The sequence below is a fragment of the Leiobunum rupestre genome, chromosome 1 (assembly GCF_980474605.1).
Source record: "Leiobunum rupestre chromosome 1, qqLeiRupe1.1.hap1, whole genome shotgun sequence".
Classification (NCBI taxonomy): Eukaryota; Metazoa; Arthropoda; class Arachnida; order Opiliones; family Sclerosomatidae; genus Leiobunum; species Leiobunum rupestre.
Genome location: NC_143384.1, coordinates 13,591,816 through 13,615,603, shown reverse-complemented (window position 1 = coordinate 13,615,603; position 23,788 = coordinate 13,591,816). Strand labels below are relative to the sequence as shown.

The 23,788-nt window shown below is 38.1% G+C and overlaps 1 protein-coding gene and 1 long non-coding RNA gene across 5 annotated transcripts; one reads left to right on the top strand and one right to left on the bottom strand.

Moving 5' to 3' along the window:
* Positions 1 to 1,604: 1,604 nt before the first annotated feature.
* Positions 1,605 to 21,982, top strand: LOC149961134 (uncharacterized). 2 transcript variants are annotated; one of them, XR_016480868.1, is made up of 7 exons: positions 1,605 to 1,855; positions 13,348 to 13,488; positions 13,566 to 13,805; positions 18,816 to 18,880; positions 19,517 to 19,638; positions 19,698 to 19,805; positions 21,929 to 21,982. It is a non-coding gene; the product is annotated as an uncharacterized LOC149961134 (long non-coding RNA). The 2 variants fall into 2 exon arrangements; XR_016480870.1 differs by lacking the exon at positions 21,929 to 21,982 and adding an exon at positions 21,378 to 21,436.
* On the bottom strand, positions 4,317 to 12,906 carry LOC149961135 (uncharacterized). Of its 3 annotated transcripts, none has more exons than XR_016480866.1 (6): positions 12,807 to 12,904; positions 10,567 to 10,634; positions 8,735 to 8,842; positions 6,808 to 6,903; positions 6,498 to 6,599; positions 4,317 to 4,466 (listed from the first exon to the last, which is right to left on the bottom strand). XR_016480866.1 is itself a non-coding variant. In XM_090175032.1 (5 exons), exons 1-4 carry the CDS (start codon positions 12,838 to 12,840, stop codon positions 6,838 to 6,840), a joined length of 333 nt encoding a protein of 110 aa, XP_090031158.1. In that variant the 5' UTR covers positions 12,841 to 12,906; the 3' UTR covers positions 6,625 to 6,731; positions 6,808 to 6,837. The 3 variants fall into 3 exon arrangements, 1 of the variants encoding a protein (XP_090031158.1); XR_016480865.1 differs by having other exon boundaries at positions 10,567 to 10,691; positions 12,807 to 12,901; XM_090175032.1 differs by lacking the exons at positions 4,317 to 4,466; positions 6,498 to 6,599 and adding an exon at positions 6,625 to 6,731 and having other exon boundaries at positions 10,567 to 10,691; positions 12,807 to 12,906.
* Positions 21,983 to 23,788: the final 1,806 nt, after the last annotated feature.

Here is a 23,788-nt window from a genome sequence, read left to right as displayed (position 1 = left end):
CAACGTTCCACTATTTCTGAAAGAATTAGTTCGAAATATTTCGTTAGTATTTCTTTAATTTCAACATACGTCTTTTCGTTGGGTTTTTTTTTGGAGTGATGAGTGTCCACAACAACGTGAAAGTGACAGTACGTCGATGTTCCCAAGCCTGTAAGAAGCACGGCTCGCTTCTTTTCTGTGACGGCCTCGTTGTTTCCTGCAGTTGCTCCTGTGACTTCCTTTATTCCGTGGCCGATGAAGAACAAATCGAGACGCTCGACGTATATCGTCCATTGATCTGTACGGGTCTACGACAATTGGGAGGGCGACAATTGGGAGGGCGACAATTGGGAGGGCGACAATTGGGAGGGCGACAATTGGGAGGGCGACAATTGGGAGGGCGACAATTGGGAGGGCGACAATTGGGAGGGCGACAATTGGGAGGGCGACAATTGGGAGGGCGACAATTGGGAGGGCGACAATTGGGAAGGCGACAATTGGGAAGGCGACAATTGGGAGGGCGACAATTGGGTGGACGACAATTGGGTGGACGACAGTTGGCTGGACGACAGTTGGCTGGACGACAATTGGTTGGACGACAATTGGGAGGGCGACAATTGGGAGGGCGACAATTGGGAGGGCGACAATTGGGAGGGCGACAATTGGGAGGGCGACAATTGGGAGGGCGACAATTGGGAGGGCGACAATTGGGAGGGCGACAATTGGGTGGACGACAGTTGGCTGGACGACAGTTGGCTGGACGACAATTGGGAGGGCGACAATTGGTTGGACGACAATTGGGAGGGCGACAATTGGGAGGACGACAATTGGGAGGGCGACAATTGGGAGGGTGACAATTGGGAGGGCGACAATTGGGAGGGCGACAATTGGGAGGGTGACAATTGGGAGGGCGACAATTGGGTGGACGACAGTTGGCTGGACGACAATTGGGAGGGCGACAATTGGTTGGACGACAATTGGGAGGGCGACAATTGGGAGGACGACAATTGGGAGGACGACAATTGGGAGGGCGACAATTGGGAGGGCGACAATTGGGAGGGCAACAATTGGGAGGGCGACAATTGGGAGGGTGACAATTGGGAGGGCGACAATTGGGTGGACGACAGTTGGCTGGACGACAATTGGGAGGGCGACAATTGGTTGGACGACAAATGGGAGGGCGACAAATGGGAGAGTGACAATTGGGAGGGCGACAATTGGTTGGACGACAATTGGGTGGACGACAATTTGGTGGATACGACAGTTGGGTGGACGACAATTTCGTGGATTGAAAATTTAATCTGTATTGAATTGCTTAATTCGTTGTTTCGTAGCGTTATTCGGATTTTCCCAGGCGTGTCGCCATTGTTCAGATTAGAACTCGAGATACTAGAAACTTATTTAAGACATAATAATACAAGTTTATTTACGTTCGTAGTTACATGTAAATCTGGTCGATATGATACATAATATATCCATTGCTGTTGTATTTATATATTTTATCTTAAGTACTAAAAAACTATGATAAGATAATTTGCATACGAATTTATGCCTCTACGCATATCAATTCTTTACAATCAATTCGATGAATATTGTAGAGAGTAATTATTTGAACCTCTCTTGAGAAGAGCGTAAGATACACATATGTCAGGTTAAGGAGATCCTTTTGTGAGTTTAGATTGTATTGTTAAAAATGCCCATCACTGGCAGAAGGTTCACAAGAGAACGAAAATTCCTAAAGACGAGCGGAATTACGACGTTCAATTCCAATGTAGTCCGGTTCAATACCTCGGCCTCAGGCAGAAAATCACGTGCCATTTTTAGAGAATAGCGAACGTTATTGACGTCATGATGGTCAACTAATATCTCTAAAAGGGTAGGCTTATCATTTCATTTTTATTAAGTTTTCCATTATGGTAGTAGTGGTGTAACTATGGTCGCCACGAATCTCGGTTATATTGGCCCCTGTTGCGGGATGTAGCTCGGGTTGACACTAAATTAAACATTAACCATAATCGGTAGAGCTAATTTCGGTGGACACTTACCCTAACACCCGACTGAAAAAACGTTAAAGTTCTAAAGTTAACTTTCTACGGACCGACTACATATTTCCGCGAACGAACTGAACTGAACTTGATTGTAAGGAATAAAACTCTGCAGTTGAAAACTTAAAAACATTTATTTACAATACAATTTCCCTCCACCTTGGATCATTCGGAGTGAACTAATATTGTTCCCTTTCGGATTCGACAAAATTTTGGTCTTTCAGAAGACCCCAAGATGATAAAAAAACATAAAAATTATTTGGAGTATTTATAGCCCCCCCCAAGAGGCCTGGCCGGATTTTGACCGGAAACAAGCAGGGGTCATCCGCCCGAACCCCTTCTCCGCGCGTCACAATAAGCCATATTTGGCCCCCCCCACTACGAAATAAACAGGTCTAAGAGACCGCCGTGCTATAAAGATAAATTAATAGTGAATTTTTCTGCTTTCCGATAAAAGTTATTTGTTGAAATGTTCTTTGGATGGTGGAGAGAGTTTTTTTGGAAGGTATTTCCCCGTTTTTGAAGAATTATTTTATTTAGTTACTCGTCAATTACCGAAACTTGGAATCGTTGCAAAGAAGATTTAAGCTTAATTTTTAAAAAGTGGTGCGTGGCGTGCTTTTGAAATATGAGTCAAGATTCTGGAAAACGAATTACTAGCGGTGATGATGAAGCGCCGTTGTTGTGAGATTCAGTTTACGCAGAGGGCCAAGAAAATAAAGTATGCGGAGGGTGATTCTCAGTTTAATTTAAAATGTGTCAAAGTATCTGAGTCCCTATACTGAGCACTCGAAGAGGATTAAAGAATGAAATGGTTCTGTCACTGGGAGGTTGTGTTTTTGTCGGCCAGGGTTCGGCAGTGTCGGGGTGTCGACAAAAACCGCAGATGGAGGAGGCATTGCTTTTACGGATGGAAGCTATTTTTGGTTAGAAGCTCGAAGAGCACCAACAGTCATTAAAAAAAATTGACCAGGCGGTACTGGAGGGCGAAAACCGTATGACGAAGAAGATAGATGCTGTGGAGAGTAACGGAGAACGGATGTTGATAGAGTTTCAGAAGAAATTTTTGAAAGATGTCGCTAGACTGCCAGGCCACAAAACTAAGAAAGAGGACGTCGACATAAGTTTAATAATCGACGTGAGAGAAAAGCAAATGTTGTTGTTTTTAAGTTGCCTGAAGACATCCCGGCTGAGAACTCCGTTATACAGCAATGGTTAGAAATTAAAGTTAAAGTTGTAGATGTAACGGTAGTTCGAACTTATCGTCAAGGAGAGAAAAGAAACGGGACAACGCGTCCGTTAATATTGAATCTTAACGGCACTCACAGCCGAAACAAGGTCCTCGCCGCGTCAAAGAACTTACGAGTATTACAAGGGCCACCGAATTTTATCTCCAGAGACCTCAGAAAATTAGAAAAGCGGGAAGACCAAGCTCTTCGCAAATAATTGATCGAAAAGAGGAACGGAGGTGGTGAATGGATCATCCGTGGTAAGAAAGTGATGCGGAAGGAGCGAGCGAGTTTTGATAGGACAGGTAAAGGATCATTCGAACTGTTCACCCTTTCATAGAAGAAACAGTCATTATAGTGAGAAGGCACCACCGACCGAGAGGTCAATTACATAAAGCTCAATAAGCTAGAGCTAATAAACCCGCCGAAACTCCAAAGGAACTCACGTGCCATTATTGGCACATAGCAACACGTTATTGACGTCACGTCGGTCATGTGGGTTTTTTTTAAAGGTTCTGCTTGTTTTCCATGTGTGCTCATCATTAATTTTTATTAGGTTTCTCATTAGGGCCCAAGTTGCGCAACTAAAAGGTTTATGGGTCCTGCCCAAGTAATTCCTTGAAGAGGAAGAGCCCCTTTCTATCATGCGCATCAGTCTTTAACAAAATCTGTCGGGGGCTACTCTTCTTCAGGGGCCACGTGGGTTCGTAATTTACGCCACTGGACCCAACCAATATGAAATCCGCGACAGCACGTTTAAAAAAAATGAACTCCCACAAAAATTATTCGAAATTTAGAAGAAAGATTTTTCTTTGGATTACGTGAAGCGATGGCTAGGCTCAGTTTTTCCGTGGTTTGGTTAATTTAGGTTTAAGTTAGGTTAAGTTTAAAATTAGGGCACACTATTTAAATCCTATGGTCTTTTGCTTAAAAAATACGTTTCGTTAATTTTAAACTAATGAAAACTGCGAAGGATTAGAGCTCTTACGGCCTCTGTGACAGCGATGCCAAATGCGCCTTCCATTGGCAATTAAAAAAAATTGTTAATAAACTTGTATGCAGATTTTATTCTGGTGATTTTTTATTTCTATTTATTCATTTATCCGTTACAATGTTACATGGAGTAATGGAAACTATCTCTTTCTCATTGTTGTGAGCCGAGTCGTTAAGCACTACTAAAGCACCTGGTTCCGACGCATTGTCCTCTACTGGTCTGCAAAAATGTAAAGATATAGGGTCAGGGTCCTGAAACGTATTAAGGACCATTTGTTATCAACTACAGCCTAGTCGTAGACGAACCTATACAAAGCTACAAAGAGGGTCTGTTAATCAGGTTCGAAATGCCATACATTGAACTACCAGCCTATAAGGGTAGGAGCTCATCAACTGGAAGTTTTCAACTATAGCTCATTCGTCACGTATAAGTTCAGTTAAAACATGGTTTTCCAATTAAAACGTCATCGATACGTCACCCGTGACGCAGCAGCAACATCTAAACAAGAAGGCCATTGATACTCTATAGAAAGGCCTAATTAAATGATAGATAATTTTTAAGGCTAACCGCTACTGAAAATGGTTGGAATAATATCTCTGATTAATCTTCTTCAGTGAAGGTGTCGTTTTAGTTCATTGACTTTTTAATAAAAGTTGGGACATCGGAAGGAGAGTGCACGGTCAGCACCCTCTGGCAGTTTAAAGCCTATTGAGAAGATGCTCTTGTAGATAATTTTTAATGATGTCATATACGAATGGAATAACTATTTCAATACGTCATTATATTTCGTGAGGTTATGGGGTTCTAAGGATACTTTCATATTTTAGTTCTTAAACCAAAATGCTACGTATTCGAGGTAGAGCTCGGCCGAACAAATAAATTAACCGCCAAAATTTCGATTATTCATAACAATTTCATTTAACTGTTTATTTGTGGATATTATCCGCGGTTATAAATCGATGAAATATGCAAAAAAAATTAATTCGGATCAATTTTGGTATTGGATAAAATAAAATAAAATGAATAATAATTCTTAATAAAAACCCGAGCTTTAATTCGAGGAGTGCTAATAGAGAGAATACGAGTAATGTATTTAGGATTATTAAGTATACGAGGTGCGTGAGCGCTGTTGACGATGGACAATCCATGGCGGAAACTAGAATCAACACGCAAGCTGACACTATTAAAATACACGAATATATTTTTATATTTATTCAGAAAGACCGAAAGCGGGATAACACGAGAGGGACGGACACAGTGCCGGATTAAGGACTAGGTCTACTAGGCACTGGCCCATGGGACCCTACCAACAGAAGTCCGGAACCACTGATTAAATCAATGGATTTTTGCGTTTTTATGCTTTCTTTACATACGCCCCCACCAAAATCTGCCTAGGCCCCGGGCCCAACCTTCAGTAAATCCGATACTGGGTGGATACCGACAATAATGTCAATCGGGGACCGCAACCGCAACATGGACACGTTCCCCAATAACACTCCTGTTTCGTGAAAAAACTGCTTTTTAGAAATACTCATTGGCTTACGTTCGTGTAAATCTCGACAAAACATTCGATAGATTATATGCCTATGAGCCTTAAAGCAAAAACGCAACGAGGGAGAGCTTGGTCGCAAAAAATACTTTAGGCCTATCGGAAAGTTTTTTGCGTCGCCTCAATGATTTTAGCGATAAAATACAGAATTACAATGGACACCGGACAGCTCCGGTTTGTTAAAATTTTGACCATTAAAAGAGTCGTTTAAGGTTTTCACTATTACAAAAATAGGAACTATGACTATAACTAGAGTGACCATTGGTAAGCTATGCAGAAGCGCTATACAGCAAAGGTGAAACTAAATGGGTGCGTGGAAAACGAATGGCCAATGAAAATTAAGAAAATTATTCAACGATAAACAAGTCAGGGCGACTATTACGCTGTAAACATTTTATCAGTGCCACTTCATTTTGGCCTTCAAACAAACGGGACAGTAACGAAATCAGTTGTCGCAACCACACGCATTGAATACTGGTATCTTAACCCTCGTTCACACTAGACACTTTGTAATCGTTTTAAAATGGTTTCGAAAGATAAAATTAAACATTTTCGGTGTCAAATGTATTAATAGGCTTACGATAAATACATTCGACATTAAAGTTTACAATTTGATCTTAAGATAGCGTTTTAAAACGTTTTCAAAGTGTCTAGTGTGAAGGCGGCCTTAGAGAACTCAAGTTATGGGATATGAGTCTTACCCCTTGTACACAAGTGGCTCCTTGTTTGTTCGGCGCCTCTTGAATTGCGCCTTTGGTTCGAGTTTCCGGTATGCACAGGATAGTGCACGGTTTATTCGGCTTCTGAGTTTAGAATTAACGGGTTAGCTCTATCTCGTCTTAAAATAATGATATTACACCGTGGACAAACAAACTACTGGAGCCGCATATAGATGGAGCGTTTGTTTCTTTTAGAGAAGTGCCATTTGTATCACCCTGGTGTCCGATATTGGAAAGATCTGATTACGACTCGAGTTTATTAGTTTATTTGTCCAAGACGCCACTTCCTTACCACAACCGGCCATTTCAGTCCGAGGGCCACTCAGATCTTCCCTTGGTCTGAATTTTCGTCACCAAATTTCCTTAGACATTTACCGTTGTAACAAAACTAAAATGTAAGCCATCATTAAAATGAATTCATTTTAAAGGGAGTATAAAGTGTTTTAAAATTGGGGAGTGTAAATGGGGGGTGGAAGTGACATTCTAATCCCCATTTCACACTCCGCGTAAAACGCACTTCTTACAGTATGAAAGTTGTTTTGGCCGATTGATCCAGCTTTGAACGTTCTACTTCATACTTTCTTTAAAAATTAGACCGTGTTTAATAAGCCTTTTCAATTTGAAAAAGTGCCACGTAGCGCCATCACGAGATTCTCATAAACTGGTGGTTTTTCGTCTGTTAAACAGGTGCACAGTGTTTTGCCATAACAGGCAAAATATCTAGTACACTTGGCAGAAAGGTATAAGAACGAATTTCCGGTAAATCGGCAGCGGGAATTCCGAATTTGACCTTTTTACGGTTGAATTTCTAAATATACCTGCGCGCATTAATTTTGGTAAATACCATCTATTGCGTTATATTTCCATGTGATAATTACCGAAATTATTGACATAGATAAGATTTAAAAACCATTGTAATCATTTATTTTTAGTACTAAAAGTGAGGCATACATAAAAAAATTCCGTTTGGTGATTCCAGGGTAAGTATAGAACAGGTAAAACCGAGACTATCACGTTGACGTACATAAACGCGCGATTTTATGATTGTTTAGGAGCGTAATAATAAAAATACGCCATAATAAAGCTTAAAAATAATAATCTATATTAAATATTTATTGAACATTTTGAAATTTACGCAATAGTCATTTATAAAATGAATTAATATAACAAGTGCAGTGTGTCAGAATTTATAGGCTGGTGTACCTAGTAACAGAGACCATACCACCGGAGGTCTATGATCATAGTGCCCTACGCCAGCGTCCACAAGCCCGGACAGGTGACAAATCCAGCATGGAAAGTAGAACCCTACAACTGATGGTCGCACCTTTGACGCAAGCCACTCAACCCAGCAGAAGGTGCAGCAATGTGACGACCAATCCCCACTTCGCACACAGCAGTGGGATTAAGAGTGGATGCTGTAGCATCTCCAGCCGACACCCTACCTACGTAGGTAAATAGGCAAACCATTTGGAGAGAGCTCCTAAAGGGGAACGACGGGCACACAGTGGTCCACATAACCCGGCACAGGTGGCACTGGAGATCCCGGTGGGCTGCCAAAAAGGCCGGGAAACAGGACCATCGTGCCCTCATATAGAGGCCCGCCACCCCACAGCAGGCTACCCAATCCGCCGAGGTGGCCAGTTTGCACGGACCCTCTCCGTTAGCCTGAGCCGAAGCTCAGTTTCCAGCCAAAACCTGACCGAAGTCGGAGGTGGAGATAGGACCATTTGATCAGTGCACCACCACCCTTATGGGTTACAAGAGCCGAACCCCGACTACCCGGTAAAGCCACCAGCTATTGCACACTCTAACTCATTTAGCAGGAACCTTTAGGAATTCAACAGAAAATAGGCGAAATTCGAAATTCCCACCGCGAATTTAATATAAATTCGTTCTAGTATCTTACCGGAAAATGTACTAGATATATTGCCTTCTTAACCGGCAACTGAGTATAGTGGTTTCATGTAGGGAGCTGTTGGCTCGCGTGGCATGAACGGCTTGCCACCACCCTCCTATGCATTGTAACCCGGCCACCTGAATTAATGGCTTTAAAAGTCGCTTGATGACTTAGGCCTAAGGTCGTGCCTTCGGTATTAGCCTACCTGATAATTATTATTATTATTATCTAAACTGACGAGGCCAATTTCTAATAGGCACCCTTGCCGGCAACGCAGAGTCTACAGAAGAGTGTGTTTATTACCGGTAGAGATAGTTCTTACCGAGGTGGGGGCGTCACTGGTACCTGCACAGTATTCTCCGTCCGTTTGATTGGTCGTGGTTTGAACTGCACCGCTCAGACAGGTAATCTTGCAAGGGCTGCCCACCGTCTGTAATTACACCACATAATGATACGAGGGATAAAATGTACGTCATTTTGAAATACATTTCTTTCGGATTTTTGACAGGCGTCGAAGGTTTTCAGGATTTTAGTCACTGAGTTTGAATTGCGCGTCGACTGTTTACGCTACATGATCCAAACACGCCTTTTCTGGAAAGCTCTTAACCTCTATTTTCTTTAAAATTCCCTTTAAAATCATTTGAGGGGTTTTTTGATAAGTATGAATTTTTGAATGGTATATGTGTTAAACCTGTTTAGTAATAAGGGCTGTGTTCAGTAACGCTCAACGAATTCACCGTTGAGTTCACATGACTTACTGAACGGTTTTACGCGTATCGAGTTTTGATGTCACTGATCGAAGTCACTAGTCAAATGGATAAAGATGGTGTTACGTATGGTAACCATGGTTTTCAATGTGTTGACTTTGGTTTAATATTATTATCTAATACAATACCCGTCATAACTTTATTACATAAATTTCAATACAATATCAGTCATTATTTTAATACAGGGTGTTACGGATAAGAGAACCGAAACTTTCTATATGCATTCTATGGGTCTCTATGAGTAAAAATGTCTAATAAACATGGGTCCTAAAGTGCTTCGTTTCAGAGATATGGGCTCATAAATAACTCGCTTGATGACTTAGGCCTAAGGTGGTGCCTTAAATCTGGCAATTAATATTCTTCCTTGAACCAAATTGTTTTCATTACACTATCAATTGTTAGTGCCCTCGCCTCACTATCCGTGAGGCGAGAAACTTTAATAACAAGTGGCAAAAATTCATTAATGTCCTTTTAGAAGTAAATTGAGTTTGAAGACAAGTACAAGCCATTTTAATTTATTGATACGATTTTAATAATTAAATTTAAAGATACAAATGTCATAAAAATTCTAAAGGAATGGTTTTGAAATTGTCTAATATTGTAGCTAAAATGGCACATTGGTCCAAGAACGCTTATTGCACGGACGGGCTCGAGAAAAATGGGTTAGAAGGTCAAAGATTCAACCAGCAGTAGATTCCCAAAAGACTGGTGTCAGATCGACTGCCGTTTGAGTCTGTAGATAGACGGCTAAGATAAATACAATAAATTTGTATATTTAAATTTAATTATTAAAATCGTATCAATAAATTAAAATGGCTTGTATTTGTCTTCAAACTCATTTTACTTCTAAAAGGACATTAATGAACTTTTGCCACTTGTTATTATGGATTTTCGCCTCACAGATAAAAAACAATTGATAGTTTAATGAAAACAATTTGGTCCAAGGAAGAATATTGTTTGCCAGTTTTAAGGCTGTGTCCGGGTTTTTGGGGTAGTTTTTTGGGTGCCCATATCTCTGAAACGAAGCACTTTAGGACCCATGTTTATTAGACATTTCTTACTTAAAGAGACCCATAGAATGCATATAGAAAGTTTCGGTACTCTTATCCGTAACACCCTGTATATTATATTTTATTATATAAATGTATTAAATAATTTTGATAGTTTCTCCGTTTAGCTCCGATTAATTATAATAACTAATAATTTATTGATTAGTAGTAATTAATAATATTTCAAAATAATAAATAAAAACACGAAGGACATGCTGGTTTATTAAAACAATAAAACCGTCTAGTTTTGGCGCTACCTAATAATATAACATAATATAATTATTAGAAAATCCATTAGTGCTTCATCATATTCTACCCAAAAGTTAGAAGTTTCCTACCAAATTTCCCACGGCCGAATCGTCTTGAGTTAATTCCTTGCACAATGCATCGATATCGGTGGCTGCGTCTGTAGGTGCAACAAACAAACTCTGAGCCCATATTTGATGAATTACCAAAAAGAAACCTTTGGAAATGTAATTCACATTAACTAAAGTAATAAAATCAAATATAAATTTAATAAAATAGAGCTCAAAACGAGTTGTTTTGACACTTTTTGTGTTTTGGGGAGGAAACAATTTTGCTATCCGTGCCATATTGGTGTTTCAGGTAGTTCAGCTTTATCCTTTTGATTACATTGAATTAATTGTTATACTTAAAGTTATTATGTTACTTAAGTTAAGTTTGTGTCTTTGCCTCGTATTTGTATTGGATTATGCGGAAAACTCTGTGTGAAAGAACACTTTATATTGCGCAATGACATAATATTATCGCCTTCCTGGCGAACTTGTTTTAATAAAACGAGGGCAGAGTAAAATACAAGTCGTTTAGTTCCGTATCTACTACTACTACTACATTGGCTACGGGGATAAATTAATATAAGTCGGGTGTATAATGAGTCATAGATAAGCCGTATCGTTTATGCAGTCGGGGGATTTCAATTAAAAATTAAAAAAAATCATGATTTATCAAAAATGACAATGCGCGTGTGTCGAAGAAACTGCTATCGAAATATCCAACTATCGATAGTATTGGTGAAATGAAAAATTGTGGAGGTCCGTAATGCTGACGTAAGTTAATTTAATGAAATGCTTCGACATATTTTATGTGCGCTTAAGCATTTAGTTTATGATTTGACTTAAATACCGGATATATTATAACAATTTGCCACTACTTAATATTGAACTTACACAATCGATCCGTCAAAAATTGCAATGCGCGTGTGGAGAAGGGCCGGATATCGAAATATCAAACTAGCGATTGTGTAAGTTCAATTTTCAGTAGTGGCAATATATTAGGCTATAACCGGTATTTTAGTCAGATTTCTGGCTATTTCATTTATTTTTAATTTAGTTTATTACTCGAAGATCTATTTGATCCGAGTTTCGCGTTTTTTGTTTGCTCGAAGACCTATCGGTAGGATTTATTAATAAGTTTTTAAATTTCTTCAAATTTGTTTAGGATTTAGCTATATTATCCCTTTTAATTATGGACTAATCTACTTTTTCGAGTATTTTATCATCCTTCTCACAGTCCATAGGTGGTTTCTTCTAACTTAACTAAATGCTTAAGCGGACGACAAATATCTGTTTATTTTTGGTGCCGAAGACTGAAATTGGAACCCTTGGCCCGTATGTCGAAGCGCTTCATTAAAATCACTAACGTCGGCATTACAGACAGCCACGATTTTGAATTTGACCAATACTATCAATAGTTTGACATTTCGAATTCAATAGCAGCCTCTTCTGCACACGCGCATTGTCATTTTGGATGGATAATGATTTTGTTGTCAATTTTGTCATTTTGGATTTTCACAGAATAGCCTCCCAGACTAGTGTTGAAATTAAAACTCAAAAGGACGAGACGTTTGTAGATACGAAGGCCATGATGCCGACAATGAATTTATATTTATTTTGCCTACAAGTTTCCAATGTCAACTAGGGAATATTGGGCACAGATTTCCAAAATTGATGGGCTCGTTAAAAATTTATTTAACAGCGGGGAAAATAGTTAAAACTGAGCCGGATTAACACTATTGGGCGCCCTGTGCAAAGTAGAATTTGGGGCTTCTAAAAAATTTCAGAGATTACTTTTTCACTTGAAATAATAATATAAGACAAATGGAAAACATTTATTTCGAAGGTGGGGGCCCCCTGACCTCGACGGCCCCTGTGCCAAAGCACACTTGGCACATGCCTTAATAAGGCCCTGTATTAAAGACGATAAAAAAGAGCTTTTTTATTGCATAGGTTTGAAAGACGTTAGCATTAGAGGTTGGCACTCAATTTGACGCAGTCTTATTTAGAACCGAAGAAATAAAATTTATATGAAAGGCAAGGTGAGACGGAATCAGTCTACTAATATTTAACAAGGTTACGAAGGCTAGTTCTAGGGATGCCTAGATAAAAATTTACGAAGACGGTTGATAAGAGAGAAATATTTACTAAATAATATTTAAAATAATATTAAAAATCATTAAATAAATCTCAGTTCTTAAAAATAAGATAGCGATTTTAAATCCCGTTATTTAAGAAATGACCAATCACATGATTCGTGAATAAAATTAAATTATAAAACATACCCAAAAGAAAAGTTGATGTGATTGTAGCTCTCATTTCTGCTTAAGTTTCAAATTTTGTTTCAACGTCGTTATAGTCTACGTGATAAATGTGCTTCACATAGTACCCTATATATATAAGGAAACTGCATTTTCTTTCTGTCTTTGAAACGGGGAACTAGCATTGTTTACCTTTGCGTCAATAAAATCACATTGATTTAATATCAAAGAAGCTGTCGCAGGAAACAATGTTCTAGTTCACCTTGTGGGTGAAATGGACGGAACTTCACAATTTTAATGTGGGCTGTTTATCATTATAAGAAGTAAAAAAACTGAAACTGTTATGGTTATTTCAACCTGTCCTTGGATTGATAATTCAATGGTAAATAAGTCAGTAGGAGGATTACGGAATTCTGACGTCGTTATACGTCGAAGCAGGTGGTCGGATGACATATACGAGTTTCATAGCTGATAATTTTAATACACGATTTTTTTTTTAACTGGAGTATGTACCTCACTTCGCTTAGCACTTTTATAGCTAAACAATTCGAACTTCTTTTTACAGACGACGGTGCACTAGAGGGCTTTCCTGCTTCTATTTTTTAGCGGTGCTTGATGAACGTTCCAATTAAGACCCACCACCTAGCGTGTGTTGTGGGCTGTAATTAAATAGAAGTCAACTAAATGGTCTAAGAATAATAATATCGTAATTCTACTTATATGATGTTTTTTCGTGATTGCAAGCTACGACTGCGGTTTTTCTGACACTTTTGTTTTCATCAGGATGATGCGCCAGCTCATCAACTTCGAGACGTTGTGTTGTATCTTTTCACGGAGTTTCATCATCGTTGAATTAGAAGGAATGGTCCAATCTTAACGCTCTACGGACTCAAAGGCAATGGAAGTTTTCCACTCCGACTTCACCAAGTAGCACGTGTACCAGACGCCTGTTGTGAGATTGAATCAGTTCCGATTGAGGATCGAAGAAGCATGCCATCTTTGTGATACCGGAATTCTATCAAAGTATGCTTTATCGCACAGATGTGCATCGCAGCAGACGGCGATATTATTGATCTATATTTTTAAATTTTGTTATTAAACATTCTTTAGTTTCACAAAAATATTTTAGGCCTATATGTACTATTCGGCTGTCCCATGGTAGAACCTATCCTATCCACTTATTCGCTAATTATATAATCCTTTACAATGCAGTCCATAGGTGGTTCCTCTTAACAGAACCTATTAAGGTTCATTTTAATTTTTTTTATTTCTAGATTCTAATAACTTACTTTACACCTTTTACAAATATTTTATTAATGAAAAAAATAATATCATTAAAAATAAGCAATAAAACTTTTCAACATCCCATGGTAAAACCTTTTAAGTTTATTTTATAACAGGTTTTACCGTGATTAATCAATACCCCAAGGTGAAACGTACTACTACCAAAGAATTTTTAATTTTTTTATCGTATTTTTATTTCATTGCCTCATATATATGGTAGTGAAATATTAGAGAGGGTCACGCCGCCGCCGCCGCTCCCAGCTGTAGGACCGATTTTGGGGCAGGAAGGGGAAAGGTGGACCACAAGGGAAGATCCCTTACCGGATTTTACCAGAAGAGGCAATTTTAAAAAAACCGTCGTCACCGAGATTCGAACTCACGCCCCCCGCTTCGAAAATACCTTTATGATCTACGCCATCCTCTAGCTCGTAAAACATGCTTTCAAATTTCTAGTGTAAAATTGTTATAGATTGGAAGACCTAATTGATAGGTGGCGCGAAATGCCATCTTGACCGCGAAAATTTAAATACCCTGTAATATTTTTAGTCTTGCGAAATACCATCCTGACCGTGAACATTTAAATCCCATATAATATGGTGCGTTATTTAAAAACCTTCTAGTGTCAAATTGATATATATTGGAAGAACTAATTGATAGGTGGCGCGAAATGCCATCTTGACCGCGAAAATTTAAATACCATGTAATATTTTTAGTCTTGCGAAATACCATCCTGACCGCGAAAATTTAAATCCCATATAATATGGTGCGTTATTTAAAAACCTTCTAGTGTCAAATTGATATAGATTGGAAGACCTAATTGATAGGTGGCGCGAAATACCATCTTGACCGCGAAAATTTAAATATCATGTATTATTTTTAGTCTTGCGAAATAACATCCTGAAAATTTAAATATCGAGTGTACATATCTCGCCATTGTTAGCCATTCTAATATGACCTGAAGTAACAAATAAGTGTGACACTTATCGGAGTAATAGGCGATGCTTACAACGTATGAGCTGAAGTAACAAATAAGTGTGACATTTATCGGAGGTCGTGAATTTATCTTTGGCATTTTCCAAGGCCGTTCTAATATAACCTGAAGTAACAAATAAGTGTGACACTTATCAGAGGCCATTCTAATATGACCAAAAATAAAAAATAAATGTGACACTTACCGGACTAATACGCGATGCTTACAACGTATGACCTGAAGTAACAAATAAGCGTGACACTTATCGGAGGCCGTTCTAACATGACCAAATGTAACAAATAAGTGTGACACTTATCGGAGTAATACGCGATGCTTACAACGTATGACCAAAAGTACAAATAAGTGTGACACTTTTCGGAGTAATACGCAATGCTTTCAACGTATGACCTGAAGTAACAAATAAGTGTGACACAAATAAGTTTGACACTTATCGGAGTAATACGCGATGCTAACAACGTATGACCTGATGTAACAAATAAGTGTGACACTTATCGGAGTAATAGGCGATGCTTACAACGTATGACCTGAAGTAATAAATAAGTGTGACACTTATCAGAGGCCATCCTAATGTGACCAAAAGTAACAAATAAGTGTGACACTTACCGGACTAATACGCGATGCTTACAACGTATGACCTGAAGTAACAAAGAAGTGTGACCCATTCTAATATGACCAAAAGTAACAAATAAGTGTGACACTTACCGGAGTAATACGCGATGCTTACAACGTATGACCTGAAGTAACAAATAAGTGTGACACTTATCGGAGGCCATTCTAATATGACCAAAAGTAACAAATAAATGTGACACTTATCGGAGTAATACGCGATGCTTACAACGTATGACCTGAAGTAACAAATAAGTGTGACACTTATCGGAGGCCGTTCTAATATGACCAAATGTAACAAATAAGTCTGACACTTATCGGAGTAATACGCGATGCTTACAACGTATGAACTGAAGTAACAAATAAGTGTGTCACAAATAAGTTTGACACTTATCGGAAAAATATGCGATGCTAACAACGTATGACCTGAAGTAACAAATAAGTGTGACACTTATCGGAGTAATAGGCGATGCTTATAGCAGTATTAATAAAATACTAACTATAGTATTATGTCGCTGCCTAAACTTTTACTTTTAAAATCTCATAAAATTTAGAACATTTTTTTAATTATTACATGAGCTATTCAATATACTCTAAAGGACCTTAATCCAAAATTTCAATTAATACTCTCACTTGTATTTCTCAAGGAGTCTCAAATTTCAATTAAATGTACCAAAGCAATTTTGTACAATTAACTAAATAATTAGTGAGAAGGTTATATAGTCCAAATATAACTATGGCTATAACAATTAAATGAGCTTTTAGTACAAATTTAGTTTAGAAAAAATTACAATTTTTAAAAAATTTAAATAATAAAGATATTCATGTTACGAAAATTTAATATTTTTTATTGATGTAATTAATAAAACATTCTATACTCTCCATAAAAGGCTTTACCATTTAAAATTACCAATTTTAAATTGGTAAAACATACTATCTACCACATAACATGTTATTCCTTGGAAATATTTGAGCTTTTGTCTGAGTTATCCCATGGTTAAAACAACTTCTTGAAGCTGTTAACTATCTAGTTATAATTAAAAAACCTATTCCAACCCAAACCTCGGCGGCCAGCGCCAAAGGGATGTAGAGGCAACGACCGAAACGAATGACACACGGGGATAATTTAACAGAGAAGGAATTTTAATAGGTCGAGCCCACAGCCTGTACAAAAATTTATTTGCGATTAAACTAAAATTATTTAAGATTTTTACGATTTAAATAAAAGTTACTTTAAAATACCTTGTTCCCCTAATCTAACAAGCGCCTCAAAAGTGGCCGTCACACCAGTACTGGATTTACTGAAGTTGGTGCTCTAAGCAGCTTTTGATGGGGGACTATGTAAGGAAAGCATAAAATGCTATAACAAGAGGGGTGAGGCTAACAATTCCTCTATTACAAGAGGGGTGAGGCTAACAATCCCTCTATAACAAGAGGGGTGAGGCTAACAATTCCTCTATTACAAGAGGGGTGCGGCTAACAATTCCTCTATAACAAGAGGGGTGAGGCTAACAATTCCTCTATTACAAGAGGGATACGGCTAACAATCCCTCATTACCAAAAGGGGTGAGGCTAACAAGTCCTCTATTACAAGAGGTGTGAGGCTAACAATTCCTCTATAACAAGAGGGGTGAGGCTAACAATTCCTCTATTACAAGAGGGGTGAGGCTAACAATCCCTCTACAACAAGAGGGGTGAGGCTAACAATCCCTCTATTACAAGAGGGGTGCGGCTAACAATCCCTCTGTTACAAGAGGGGTGAGGCTAACAATCCCTCTATAACAAGGGGGTTGAGGCTAACAATGGATATAGGTATAACCATAAGTGTATAATATTGTTGTTACATAAGTGTAACACTTCCTATTCTTCACCAGCAAAGGTTTTGCTGAGAGCTATTCACAAGACAGACTGCATAAAGGGCTTTGTCGACATTTTGCGTCCGCTTACTAACGCGTCACACGTAGCCTTTGACAGCGCCTCGATAGGGAAAGATTTTCTTCTTGTGATGACGTCACTCGGTTAGTAACTCTCAGTAAAATATTCCCCAAAGTGACAAATTTATGGACCAATATTATAGACTTATGGTATTACGACTAAAGTTTCCCGAAGTGAACTGACCAGTAGTTAGTAGATGAATTGTGGTCTGCCAATATGAAACCGTTAAAAAATAAAGCTTGAAATGCTATTAGAGATCTCTCACAATCTTTCCTAACGTAATTCGAACACTAAAGAGGTAATATGTGGTATGAAGATGACAAGATTGAAGAATGACCCATTTTCCGTTTGATATATATTTCAGGACACCGAAATATACTAGCGAGGATAGCACTGTCCACTAATTGGTTAGTTATAATAGTTGGTTAAGCTTTATTTTATTTTTTAAACGTTTATCTCGTCAACACTATGTAGCCGTGTGAGTTAACTTTGTTCGCCGTGACGTCGGCAGCTGCATGCGACCCTGACGCCTATTTAATCCGTAGCGACATAATCCAGCTCAGAGAACAATAGGAGAGAACAACATTTCCCTCTGTTCGCGAAAAACACTCGTCGTTCGAAAGAGGTAGCTCATGAACGCCACGTCGAAATGATCGGAATAGACCAATCTCGGCGCGGAAAGTGCTAAATGTAAAAAATAAGCCCTCCGCTCGCGCTAAGCTCGCTCGTCGCGCCGTAAGTCAAGCTGAGGTTAGAGAAAACACGCTCTGGGTAACGAGAGCGACCCGCCTCAGAGCGACCCGCCTCAGAGCGACATGCCTCTCAGTCGCGTTAAAAACGCTCTCTTAAAAATCGGCTACTCATGTTCACGCGAAATTTTAGGAGTATTGTAGTTTTCGCTGTTACCAAGCTTAGTAAAATATATTTATGTTTGCTTACTTTTTGAGTAAACGTGATAAGGATAAGATTTTTTTATCTTAATCTTTAAGCTACATTATTTATTTATGAACACTCACATCTTTTGCCCACCTCTGGAAATGAACGCGTACACGCTGAACGATCTTATTCAAAGCGGGAAATGTCGGTTTTCTGTTCGTCAACTGAAAAAAATTGCTTAATGATTATTAAAAGAACGTTTAATTTTTAACAAAAAAGGTGTAAATTATTTTACGGCACTTTGAATTGACATTAATATTCACTTTTTGTTTCGTTTTTAGGGAAAGATAAAGGCACTAAGGAAATTAAACGGTTCGTAGATTGCGTTTCGTCTAAAATGCCTGAAGTGAGTTTGAGAGTGCGGAAAAATACTCGTTGCAGACCGGTTGAGTTAAGCAAATGTTAAAAAACACAGTGCGTTCCGCAGCAATCATGTCTATCCTCAGTTTGTAAAAGACTGCGCTCAATCTTCTGCCTAATAATAGTTATTGAAGGGAGCTGTTGGCTCGACTGCCACGAAAAGCTTGCCACCAACCTCCTACGCGGTATAACCATGCCACCTGAATTAATGGTATTAAAACTCGGTAAATGACTTAGGCCTAAGGTGTTGCATTGGATATTACCCTGACATAGATACAATTTTAAGCTTTACCTCGAGCGAAAGATATTTATTTTGTTGTTTGCCTCAAAGGATAATTCGGTCATACGTTTACCGAAATAGTTGGATTTTATCTAACTTTTAAAATGCCACCATTATTTGAAACAGTTTAATTTATTAAAATATATCTATTACAATTTATTTAAACTGTAAATTAACGTACAATTACTATTTTTACAGGTTTTTTAAGCTTATAAAGTTCTTTTAGATAAGCAATTTTAAAATCTAACAGCTTTTATCTTTTTATTTTACGATAGTTTTTAAAAATTGTAAATTTGAAATGGTCTTTGTATTCCTTAACTAATGTCTTTTTTTTCCATTCAGATGGATAAACAGATATATGAATGCGCGAAAAAGACCAAATATCCTTTGAAAAATAAATCGCAAAAAGAAGATGGTCTTAAAGGCAATCACTCGCGGCTAACAGTGAATATGATAAGAAACTAGTAAGTTTAAAATCAGGAAGAAAAATGGACAAACGAAAATAACGACATTGTTTTCATAGATCAAGCTGTTTGTTTGTTTCATTAATACGAGATTAGGAAGAGCGATAGATAGCCGACAAATTATAAACAGCAAGTCGCCGTATTGGGGTGATTTATTCAGCATTCGGGTAAGAGTTTAATTAACGCTGCATTTTATTATTTCATAATTCTTTAAAATAAGCGATTAAGAATTCAAACTGCGAAATTGTACAGTGGATTACTGATCTTACGACGGAAATTTAATTGATGTTTAATTGTTAACTAGCTGAGAAGCCCGCGAGAATTTCCGTGACAAATTTTCCCCCATAGTCGAACCACCCCATAAAAGCCCCCACACCCCTTTTTTCCCTTGCCATAATATCCGTGGTACCCTTTTCTTCATAGTTGAACCACCGCAGTAAGCCACCCCTGCCCTTTTTCCCATGTGAGAATATCTGTTGTACCACCATTTCCCTTTTTCCCATACGAAAATTTCCGTTGTAATCCCTCCCCTTTTTTCCCATTCAAGAATTTTCGTTGTACTCCCTCCCCCTTTTTCCCATTCAAGAATTTCACGGTACCCTTCCCCCCGACAAAAAAACTCAACTCACCTTTCTCTCTCGTCCCAATTCCACAACCCCAGTACGGCACCCCATCGTCCTTTTTCCCATGCGAGAATTTCCGTTGTACTATTTCCCCCTTTTTCCCATTCAAGAAATTCATGGTACCCTTTTCTCCATAGTCGAACCACCGCAGTAAGACCTGCCATCTCCCCCTATCTCCCCATGCTATAATTTCCGTGGTACATTTTTCCAAATAGGTGAACCACTCCAGTAAGGCCCGCCCATCCCCCTTTTTCCAATGCGAGAACTTTGGTAACCTTTCCCCCCGCCAAAATAACTCAAAACTCGCCTTTCTCTCTCGTTCCAAACCCCCTTGTACCCCTTTAAATCCCCTGTATCCAATGGCTGATTAGTTCCACATTCATGACGAACAGAGAAATACGCCCCGAGAGAGCCGCGTAGAGAGAGATTTACCTCCTTTTCGCCTTGGGCCAACGTGACCTAGTATTAAGGCGAAGCGCGAGGACGGCGGCTTATAGACGAATAAAGTATCAGTAGAAATTATTCGGCGATGCCACGTTAGACGGCAGGGGAAATCCCCGACGAAAGGGTCTTTTAGTTTTATAATATAGATATTTCACCGTCCCGGAATTTTTAAGACTTGGTAAAAGAAAATTTACCGTCGTTGATGTATTGCGCCTAGCGATACATGTTTTAGTATCACGAATTTTAAAATAGTTGCTCGAGCTTGTTGGGGTAAATGGTTCAAGAAAAACATTAGCATGTAAGGAGATAAATTCGAATACGCGCCATTTTACGGACAAGCGCCCCGACAGCCTGCAGCATATATGACAGTTGAAACTGTGTTTTTAAACGGTGAAAGAAACGGGCTCGATCATATTCCCCGTAACATTGTTTTTACCGAAATCTAATGTTTAATGCGAAACAAGAAATTTATTGATTTATTTTTACTGCCGGATAAATTAGATTAGAGACAGCTTTTTTAGAAAATAAAATTATTAAGATTTAGAATCGTTAATTTTTTCGCTTTATTTTAAAGTATATAAACGTTTGAATAAAAAAATGAGGGCCCGGGCCCGAAGGAAGTCACCGCGCAGACATTCTATTTTCATGGAGACTTGAATCGTTTTCCAATAGGGCCGCTAAAATCATTTTCACTTCAAATTTAACACTTACGTGGTCTTCGTTAACCGTCCGTACAAGTTCCAAACATTTAAAGAGCTTCAAACTAGATTTTATTGAAGAATTGGTTTAATTGCAATTCATAAGTTAGAGTAAAGCCATTTGGAACAGCAACGGCACTGATTCAGATTGAGAATAAGGGAAGGTAACGACGACCACCACACAAACACTTTGGCTCGCGCGATGGCTCCGCTGGAAATATATTTCGATGTGAAACTAACATTTTGATTAATGATCCGGCTTCTGCCGACGCTGCCGTTTACATTTCTGTACCTTTCTTGGTTATCTCCTTTTTAACACAAAGCTGCAAATATTTAAATTAAAAGTTATAAAACCGAATACAAAACATTTAGTTCCACAAATCAATTTATTGTGTACAAATTTATTTATTTGACAACTTTTAATAAACTTAAATTAAACCATGGTATTTTTAAGTTTATTTCATAGTTATCTGTTGATATTATAAGATGTTACATATTAAACATTATTATTTTATGTTTTTACAGAAATTCGATCCAGATTATTAACAATGTATCGAAGGCAGAAACAATTTAAAAATAAATAAACAAAAATCATTTAACATTTAACCCACTTAAATCGTGATTTATCAATATAATAGTAATTAATTCGATCTTCGTAAGGGATATAAACAATTTCATTTAAAGGGTTCAAACAACCTTCTGCAAGTACGACTTCTATTAATTATTAAAAGTTCTACCTCACGTATTTGTAGTAGCGTCTGCCAAGTGAGATGCAGTCGCGGACTACAACAGTAGCCCTTGGTGGTGCTGGAATGTCACATTCTTGTGACGGGTACTTTTCAGGAGGGGAATTATCCCTCGATGGACAGTTTTGAAAGCATCTGGCGTGTTAAATTTCTGGTACATCTCCTGATTCCCAATCATGTAAGACGCCGTGGCACTTGAATCATCGTACATCATCCCTACGTTGTATAGGTTTAGTAAAATCCGGCGGCTGCAATTTATTCTTTGGTGACGTGTTGGTTTTTCCAGCGACGGAAGGTTTCTAGTCAAGTTTCCCCTAAATTTCAAGATTCGAGATATATTAATTTTACGTTAGTTAGAGATATTGCACAACGACACTCAATTCGACTGGAATTTCCCTAAAGTGTTTCTACATACGATCAAAGGTTATAGCTTATCGAGATTAAAACCAAAACAAAAATACGCGTTTTAACTTGAATATGGTTACCCATATCGTGAAATTTGGGTACTAAGAAAGTTTACGTGTACTTTGTGTCAAATATATTCCTTGGACCTTAACATAAGTGGGATTATTTTAAATCTTATTTTTATCATGCGCGATAAGAAAGGGTAGAAAATGATAAGGTTCATTACCAATAAACTACCATTTCCCTAAAGGTAAATCACTAAACAAAATATTTTGAGAAAAATCAAACCATTTAAAGAAACAAACAATGTATTAAAATTAGATTATAATTGAACATTGATATGTGTTAGTCGCTAAAACCAAATCCATGACATCTTTTTACAGTTTCTTTTAGTTTCTGTTGAGTAACAAAATAGGGTATAAGATTATGTGGATATTCAATTTAGTTAGGAGGGTAGTTAAACTTACGTTACATATCACGGCTGATGGATAGATTTTCTTCTCACAAATCAGTTGCGTTACTTTATCAGTCCTTGAAATTTTATAATCGTCTTTCCCGTGATTGATTCAAATAATGCCAACTGGTCCAGTATAGTCCATTTCAACTACACCTGCTGGAACTTCAATCCCATGATGTAGTGACAAACCACTGCGTGGAGCTTTTTTTAATGTAGTAAATCATGAATTGATCATTAAATTTAAGTAACGTAGTCAAAAATCCAATTGAATCTAAAATAAAGCCACAAAATAAAAAGTAATTTACTAAACCCTTGAAGGAAGAGCAGATAATAGGTCATTTTATTACAGTAGGCCCCGCTTTTGGTGATCACTTTGGGACCTGGTAAAAATGATAAGAATAGGCGGGTGATAACAGTATACGGGATTGAAAAAAATCAAAATTTGTTTGGTCAAATAAAAGTCAATTTATTGTTGTTGGAAAAAGTTTACGATTTTTGTTTGACGTTTCGATTTTAGTAAAATAGACTTAATAAAGTCCTCGTATTTATAATGTAAATCGAAGTCATCACTATAATGTTGAACACCTCTTCGGAAAACTCGCATTGCAGCTGTAATTTCGTTATGGGATGGAGGGTTGTCATCGGCGTCATCTTCCGTTTCAGAGTTAGCAACTTGCGCTTTCATGTTTTAAAATGTAAGTATGCTCGGGTAACGCGCGGTAATACAGTCCAGTTTCATCCGCGTTATAGACATAAGCAGGAGAAAATTCAGACATT

What these genes read in the sequence shown, in the direction of transcription:
- LOC149961135 (XM_090175032.1), bottom strand. Translation starts at nt 12,840, where the DNA reads ATGAGAGCTACAATCACATCAACTTTTCTTTTGG. An exon ending in CACATCAACTTTTCTTTTGG is followed by an intron (nt 10,692 to 12,806) that starts GTATGTTTTATA and finishes ACATTTCCAAAG; the next exon opens with GTTTCTTTTTGGTAATTCAT. An exon ending in ATTCGGCCGTGGGAAATTTG is followed by an intron (nt 8,843 to 10,566) that starts GTAGGAAACTTC and finishes GTGTAATTACAG; the next exon opens with ACGGTGGGCAGCCCTTGCAA.